Below are 9,329 nucleotides of genomic sequence, written 5' to 3' on the forward strand. Positions count from 1 at the left end.
AAACTAAATTCAGGGGTAATATTATAAGGCACCAACTGAAACATAAAAATACTTCCCAGGTTCAAATGTACAAGTGTAACGATTGCGATTATGAAACCAAATATAAAAGAGCTATCAAACAGCACCAACTGAAGCATAAAAATCCATCACAGGTTCAAATGTACAGGTGTAACGACTGCGATTATGAAACTAAATTTAAGGGTAATATCAAAAACCATCAATTGACACATAAGGATCCTTCGCAGGTTCAAATGTACAGGTGTAGTGACTGCGATTACAAAACTAAATTCAGGGGTAATATTATAAGGCACCAACTGAAACATAAAAATACTTCCCAGGTTCAAATGTACAAGTGTAACGATTGCGATTATGAAACCAAATATAAAAGAGCTATCAAACAGCACCAACTGAAGCATAAAAATCCATCACAGGTTCAAATGTACAGGTGTAACGACTGCGATTATGAAACTAAATTTAAGGATAATATCAAAAACCATCAATTGACACATAAGGATCCTTCGCAGGTTCAAATGTACAGGTGCAGTGACTGCGATTACGAAACTAAATACAAGAACATTATCAAAAGGCACCAACTGAAACATAAAAATACTTGCCAGGTTCAAATGTAGTACAAGTGTAACGATTGCGATTATGAAACCAAATATAAAAGAGCTATCAAACAGCACCAACTGAAGCATAAAAATCCATCACAGATCTAATGTACAGGTGTAATGACTGCGATTACGAAACTAAATACAGGAGTTGTATTAAATATCACTTGTTGAAGCACAAAGAGCTTTCTTAAATGCAAATGTAGCGCTGTGTTTTGCTAAACTCTATGCATAACGAGTTTTTGATGCACAAAAATGTTTGCCGGTGTGAATTACTGCCCCTTGTGTGTCTTGCAAAATGTCAAAAATGGAAGCATTTAAGAGCTACAAATGTGAATATGATAATATATGTTTGTAAATATTGGAATAAGATGCAAGTTAGTGAAGTGTTGATGTCTGCTAACACTGTTCTAAATTATTCATTTTGTAAATTTGAGTTGTGTACGTGTGGATGGGAAGGTTATCGCAACTCGCTAAATGTATTTTGTACCGATTACCTTAATTTTCTGTGAACAGGTGGTAGGCGTTTAAATATTTGTTGTAGGATTTAACTTGCTGAAATGAATTCTTCCATTGTTTACGGTTTTTATTATTATGAATTAAACATGTGGATTATTAATTCATAATTTAATTTTAAGTCCTCTTAAAACCAGTTACTATTTTTTAAACCAAAAGATGAGGTTTTATTGTTAATAATACGGCAAATTCATCATTACCTTCCATGTAAACAACGGTTTTCAAAATATATATCTAAACAGACTGATTTAAAAAAAATAATATTAATAAATATTTGTAATTTTGAAAAATTACCCACTGGACTTAATTTACATTGTGAATTATTCCCGCAGTTAAAAAATAAGTCTACACAAATTAGAACATGTTCTAATTTTCGTGTATTTCTTCATGAAGTTCGGAAGTACCGACAAAAATATCGAAGTTAAATTATTATTACTTCTTTATAAATGGGGATACTTAAACTGGCAAAGTACGATTACAATTTTTTTTCGTGTTATCTCAATTTATTCAGGAAAATGTGTTCATTTTCAATCTGTCTTTATTTACCAAGACTTTCCTGCAAAGTTGGTAGTAATTGTTTTTGTTTCAAAGAAATTCACGCAGTTAGGAACAATGTAAAACCAAACCTTTTATGAAAAAACCCATGAGTTAATTAATGAAAAATTTCTTGAATTTATTCATGAATTAATTCTCACTATAAGGCAGCTGTAAGTAACACTATTGTATTTTGTTAGTAATATTTTAAGACTTCGAAATAAGGTTTAAACCCTATTATAATTTTTGTACTGTAGGCTTGAATGAATGAAATAAAATTTAACTGTACATGCTGATTTTATAAAACCGTACTTATCTTATTATAACACTGTTCCATATCGGACAACTAGGTGTGTTAACAGTAACGATTCTTTTTTTTCATCATTTATTGTAGCACTTGAGCAGAAGGCACTTGTTTTGAAATATATATATTTCAATGTATCCACATTAAGATTTGTGTTTCATATCACTGAAAACGAAAAAAAAAAAAAGAGTAACTAACAGTGGTGTCTTCTGCTACTATCTCAGTTATCTGCACCAAATGGAGATCTTCATCGCGTAACCTTAATCACTACCTACTATGTATATAAGGTATACGCGTATTCGGAAGGCCTAATAAAGAAGACAGAAAATCGCAAAAAAAAATTCCGTAGACATTTTAAAAAATATGCAACAGGGAACGCGCCTGCGGTATATAGAGCGTTGGAACGTTCAAGAGAAATTGCAATTGGTTTCAAAATCGAGGAGCGGCGCATCCCAACTTTATTAACAAAGTGCTATGGATGGATGTTTCGAACGTCTTCTCTGATACGTTGTATTTTCAATCTTTAGATAGTGCCTCGTCTGTTCACGTACACTTTGCTTTTCATATAACCCCACAAAAGAAATCTAGTGGGGTTAAGTCNCCCTCCCCTCCCGCGCTAGCCTAAGGGCCACCTTAGCAAAGCGCATCCCAGGCTGCATAGCCGCACTACCCTACCCAACCATACCACACATAAACATGACACTACCCCCGGGGTTTACACAGACGAGCCGGCGAAGCAAGAAGAGCGCCAGAAGAAAGGGCCCTAGCCGGCGGGGCCCAGCCAGGACAAAAGGAGGTCCCACAAAGCGCCTACACCGGCCGCATTTGCGGTCGGGGTAGACGACGGATGGGGCCCACCTACGAAGGCTGTCCAGGCCTACACGAGATGAGGCAGGATAAAGAGGGATAATCCCCCTCGATCCCAAATCATTGAGGCCAATTTCTAGCCATAGAATAATGGCGCGACCTGTTTCAGTGATTTTTTAAAATCTGATCTGGAAAAAAATACGACTTTTGTTCTATCATTTCGAACACACTGTACACCCAGCGAATTCAAGTACAATAAAAAGAACGTTCAAATTAAACAAGCACCGCCGTACAGAGATAGATAGAGTGTACAAGGTAGACCTGAGTAGGATAATAATTAACTAATTTTTATCATTCCTGTTCTTCGGAGTAGAGAAGAGGAAGAAGAGCACTAACAATCACCATCCAATGTTTTAATTGAGGTTAAACAGCACATACAAGTCACGGGTTTGTATTTACTTTTCAAAGGAAATTGTAATGACTGGTGTTCGGGAACCTTATTGTAGGCTTTGCCTTAAAATTATAGCCGATAAAAGTTTTGAAGTAATAAACAACGTTATCAGGGATATTCTTGATGTTCTTTTGCTGAAACTGGTAAGTCATTGAAAGATTAGTTTCTACTATTTCAATTAGTGAACGTTATTTTGTGCCAAAGTTGTTGTCATTCTGTTTGATTAAAATGCGCACATTTCAGAAATTGGATGATGTGACCAAGGAGGTTATATGTAGTGTTTGCAAAAGTAAATTATACGCAGCATTAGACTTCAAGTCAGCTTGTTTGAATACCGATAACATAATTATTCCATATGTGGATAGTGAAAAAATGTTACAGCTCGACTTAAGGGAAGTGTACAGGAAGGAAAAGAAAGACGAGTCAATTTCAGAGAATCAGAAAATATGTCGATTGTGTATGCAACTAGTAAAAAGTGATTTTAGGTGCATACGTGAAGAGGAACTCGAAACTATTCAGAAATTGACTCCTGAAATGGTATGAACCATGTTAAATATATTCATTGATCACAACTTAAAAAAATTACTTTGCAGAATATAAATATCATCATAGATCCCGTTGTATGTAAGGTGTGTTTGGATTCCCTGTGCACCCACAACAGTTTCTGCAGAGAATGTTTGGAAGTAGAGGAAAACTTTAAAGGTAGTTCTGATTGTCAAGCCACAGAAAGTCTAGTTGGTACATCACCATCCAATTTATTCGTTAAGACTGAAAACTTGGACCGAGAATTCGATATTAAGGAGATGGAAATGTCGATCAAAGCAGAAATTGTGGACATAAAATCTGAAAACGAGGAAAGAAGGTAAGGGAAGACTATTTTAGGATTAAAAAAATGGCAAAGTGCCTGATTGTGGTACTGTCGGGTTTTATACAATTAAATATATCGTTAATCTATTAATGCGTATTATTAACTTGTGTTACCAAAATAGTCCAATCAAATCAGATTTAGTTCATTAAACAAAGACACGTAAAAATAAGGAAAAATTTCCTAGAATTTAAAAATGCCATCCGAAGTTTGCAAAAAACAGTTTAATAAAAAACATTTTAGATAAAAATGTTTGAGTCAACAGTTGTAGGACTTTTTATGAAAAAAATTTTGAACCTATCTCAATGTCAATTGATAAACAAATGTATCAGTTACTGCAAAAAAACTTATAAAAATCGAATTTTTTTAATTCCTATATCTTGTAAAGGAAAAAAAGATTTTTTTACTTTCAGTGTATGTAATCCTTGGCAAGTAGAACTAGAGCATTTTTGTAAAATTGCAAAATGTTTGATAGTTTTTGCAAAAGTTGAGTTTTTCGAAAAAATACATTTTTTTCAAGTTTCAATAAATCATACAGTAATGCACTTACATGATCCATCTTGGACTTAAAATTTTCTCTAACAGTTGTACTTTCCTGGGAAAATTCGTTAATTCCTATGTTCTAAATTGCTTGGTTTTTCTAAAAGATGTCAGAGTTGGCAAAACATTTAAATTAAATTTGTTGCGCAAGTACTTGGGTATAGATCTCATTTGACATAGTAACAAAAGTAATTTCATTTGGAGAAATCGGAAAAATACCCGCATATATTTGTTGCTCGTAACCTTATAATTTCAGTTTCTTATTTTTCTCACTAGTATTCTTAAATTTCTTAGGGATTTAACTTAATTATTTTCAAAACCATCATTAACATAGTTATTTAATTTCATCATAAGATGGAAATAATGCCAAGTACAGTTCCGACATTTATAAATGCATTTGGTATTATCTATAACCCCTTAAAATTAAAACCTTGCTTTGGAAAATACCCTGTATATGCAATTTTTTCAGCGACGAGCCGCTGGAGAGCCCCGATAATAAACCGTTCGAGAAGAGTGACCGTAAGGTTGCAAAAGATGATGGATGTAAATGCGAGAATAGGTCAACGAGCAAATATAATAAGAAAAAAAAGCAGGAACGCAATGAATTGTACAGATGTGATAAATGTAGTTACAAAACTGGAAGTAAGATCCGTTTTGCAGCACACTGCGCTAGATGTGGGAAAGATTCGGAAGTGTACAACTGCAAAACGTGCGTTTATACAACTGAGCATGAGAAATTATTTCAAAGGCACCAATTGCGGCATAAATGTCCTTCGCAGGTACAAATGTACAGATGTAACGACTGCGATTACGAAACTAAGAACAAGAGTAGTATCACGCGCCATCAATTGACACATAAAGATCCTTCGCAGGTCCAGTTATACAAATGTAACGACTGCGATTATAAAAGTAAATACCGCTACTGTATAAAACAACACCAATTGATGCATAAAGATCCATCACAGGTTCAAATGTACAGGTGTAACGATTGCGATTTCGAAACTAAATACAGGAATCATATCAGACGGCATCAACTGAAGCATAAAGATCCATCACAGGTTCAAATGTACAGATGTAACAAATGCGATTACGAAACTAAGGACAGAGATAATCTCAAAAAGCACCAACTGAAACATAAAGATTCTTCTGAGGTTCAAATGTATAGATGTAACGACTGCGATTATGAAACTAAATACAGGAGTTGTATTACATATCACGTGTCGACGCATAGAGAGCCTTTTTAAATGCAATCGAGTAGTGTTGGCAACTGAAATCGGTTTTTTGGATAGTCGATTAACCGGTTCCAGACGATTTGGATTTTTACGAAACCCAAAAACCGGTTATTCGATTCTTCAAATAACCGATTATTCAAATAGTCGATTATTTGATAATCTATTCATTCAAACATCCGGATAATCGGATTCTTTCTTTATTGACATATTGGCTACTTAGCACGTACATAGTAGATACAAAATTAGGTGGAACTATTAAGGGAAATACAATTTATTTTTATACTTTATCTTGGACGCAGACACAGATTGATTAAAAAAACAATCACCCAAACACCAAACCTGTTTATACGGGGTGTCCCAGAAAGACCTCCCATAAATACAGGAGGTCATAGTACGACAAAAAATAAGAATTTTTAGTCATGAATTATATGTCTATCTCCTCTTGTTTTTAAGATACAGAGCGACAAAATAAAATTTTTTAAATGTAATTTTTCCGAAAATTTCCAAACGGTGCGAAATATTTTTATGAATGTTGGTATTCTGGGGTTTTTAAGGGTGCCAAATACGCTGGTCTAATNGGTTTTTTACCATTCGGGCTCCAATTTCTAATGTACAATTTTATTTTCTAAAAATAATGTACTCTTGTTAGAACTTCCTAATGTGGACGGTTTTCGAGAAAAAAGGCTTTTAATTAAACTCGTACAATATTACGGTGTATAAAATAAGCCTACTTTTCTCAAAGTAGGCTTATGTTAAAGCTTATTGATGGATGTCTCATACACAACGCCTACATTCTTAGTAATATTTATTTATTTATTTATAAAGGCTAGTGTTACATACACATATAAGTTTATACGCGTCCAAGAAAAAAAGAGTTGTAAATAACACATAAGGATTATAACAAGTACCTAACTGTTATACAAATATACGTGAACAACATATAATTAAAATAAATAGGAATAGCAAATTTCATAAAAATATTTCGCACCGTTTGGAAATTTTCGTAAAAATTCTATTTAAAAAATTTTATTTTGTCGCTCTGTATCTCGAAAACGAGAGGAGATAGTCATATAGTTCATATGACAAAAAATTCTTATTTTTTGTCGTACTATCACTCCCTGCATTTACGGGAGGTCTTTCTGAAACACCCTTGGAAACCGCTCGCAAGATTTTTTTCGAATTTGTGATGGTATGATACGATTCGTGGGGCCTACCAACCTAAAATATTTTCAAGGTCATCGTGTTTCCGGTTATGCCGGAAGTCAATACTAACTTTCGTATTTTAAATGGAACCCCCTGTATATTATTGCATATTTGGAAAGAGCATCTATTTTTAAGTTGAAAACATAGAGCACACTCCATACTTAGGATTGACCGTTTCCGAGATATTTTGATTTTTAAGCAAAAATTGACAGATGCAGGCAGTCAGCAAAATTTAGTTTTCTCGGAGACATACGTTTATTTTTTTGTGCAAATTGGACATTTTGTAGACGATGACCTAATTTATCGAATTTGACATGAAAATTTTCCAGTTTTTGTAGTCAAAAAAATTATCGAATAAGAAGTTCAGAAAATGTGGAAAACTCCAAATTTTTAAATGGAAACCCCTATTTTTTTTAACGTATTCGCATTCTGTACAAAAGTTAAGTGTAACTTTGTAAAAGTTTCCCTATACCTAAACCCAGTGATTTTCACTATTTACGAATAAACATTTCTTTTAAATTTGTCTATTTACTAAGAAAAGAAATTCACAAAGTTCAGAGCCATAGACCACCTAGACTGGCTGTATCTAATTCCAATGCGCCGGTACCATTGAATGCAAATTGCGGGGAAGTTGAGGGTGCGAGGTAATCTGACTGCGCATACCTTAGAGCACATACTACAGGTCCGGATTAAACAATATTTTTACACTTATGACAAATATTCATTTTTCAAGTTTGGAATTCACAAAATAATATATTTTAATGTCTTGCTTATATTAAATAAACCTACAAAATAATTTAAATATATCTATTGTCCTTTAAGTAATGTTAGTTTATTTAATATTTGTCTTTTCGTAAATATTTTGACTTCAAGATTTATTCTCACATCAATATACTTTTCATATACCCTTACAAGTTCTATTAAACGATAACAATTGCTAGGGAAGTTATCAAATTGTTCATGCAAATTTTCAAATACGTTTACATTAAAAAAGTTTTTTAATACATGATACACAATTTTATTTTTCTGTAGCTTGGGTGTACCGTTCTTATAGTCATTAAAAAAATATATATTTTTTCTGTTTCTTAAGTTGTCATTTTTCTTTTTTAAACGACATTTCGACTCTCTTTACCAACTTGTTCACTTCTATTTATACAATGTCCTACAATACATTTGCCCATGAAAGAATAATTAATTATTGAAATCAAAGCGGCACGTACAGCTCAAAATTCCAGATACGACCGATGCTGGGCTACCGACTAGGCTCCCAACTGCTTTCATCATAATCGCCCTATAGCCAGTCTAGATGGTTTAGAACAATGTAAAACCAAACCTTTTATCAAAAAATCGATGAATTCATGAAAAAATTCGCGAATTTATTCATGAATTAATTTTCACTATAACAACAGCTGTAAGTAACACACTATTGTATTTTGTTAGTAATATTTTAAGACTTAGAAATAAGGTTTAAACCCTAATATAGTTTTTGTATTGTAGGCTTGAATGAATTAAATAAAATTTAACTGTACATGCTGATTTTATAATACCGTACCTATCTTATTATAACACTGTTCCATATCGGACAACTATGTTAACAGTAATGATTCTTTTTTTTTTCATTTATTGTAGCACTTGAGCAGAAGGCGCTTGTTTCGAAATATATATGTTTTGAAAGTATCCACATTAAGATTTGTGTTTCATATAACTGACAACGAAAAGAGAAAAGTGTAACTAACAGTGCTGCCTTACTTCTGCTACTACCTCAGTTATGTGCACCAAATGGAGAACTCATCGCGTAACCTAAATCACTACCTATTATGTATACAGGGTGTTAGTAAATAAGTGCGACAAATTTCAGGGGGTGATTATACATGAGAAAATAATGGCAGTTTGCTTATAAACGTATGTCTGCAAATGATTCGTTTTCCGAGATACGGGGTGTCAATGTTTTTCTTAAAAACTGACGATTTAATTTATTGCTCTGAAACCGGTCGAGCTGTGCAAATGAAATTTGGTGGGTTTTAAGAGGTAGTTACTGCGCATTTTTTGACACGCAATTCATTCGGTCGATAGCCGCACGGTTTAAGGCGTCAGTACTTAAATCGATGTGTGCTATCTGCCCGGGTTTCGAATCCCGCGGCCGGTAGACCGTAGATTAGCTATGCTTGTACGGAGCATTGGCAACCTCTGTGCAGGTATGATAGGGTGGAAGAATGTTGGCTTGGGTCAATGTGAGATATTGACACCGGTTGGCATTTGACCACCC

At 33.8% G+C, this 9,329-nt stretch overlaps 1 protein-coding gene across 1 annotated transcript in view; it reads left to right on the forward strand.

Moving 5' to 3' along the window:
* The first annotated feature begins 3,201 nt into the window (after positions 1-3,201).
* Positions 3,202-9,329, forward strand: part of LOC108915929 — a 24,307-nt gene continuing 18,179 nt past the window's right edge. The window contains exons 1-4 of the mRNA XM_018722089.2: positions 3,202-3,366; positions 3,467-3,760; positions 3,817-4,085; positions 5,098-5,667. Coding sequence (XP_018577605.1) covers positions 3,250-3,366; positions 3,467-3,760; positions 3,817-4,085; positions 5,098-5,667 — 1,250 coding nt within the window. The 5' untranslated portion in view covers positions 3,202-3,249. The remainder of the gene's footprint in view (positions 3,367-3,466; positions 3,761-3,816; positions 4,086-5,097; positions 5,668-9,329) is intronic.

This window comes from Anoplophora glabripennis, unplaced genomic scaffold (genome assembly GCF_000390285.2).
Source record: "Anoplophora glabripennis isolate ALB-LARVAE unplaced genomic scaffold, Agla_2.0 scaffold1779, whole genome shotgun sequence".
In the NCBI taxonomy this organism is placed as follows: Eukaryota; Metazoa; Arthropoda; class Insecta; order Coleoptera; family Cerambycidae; genus Anoplophora; species Anoplophora glabripennis.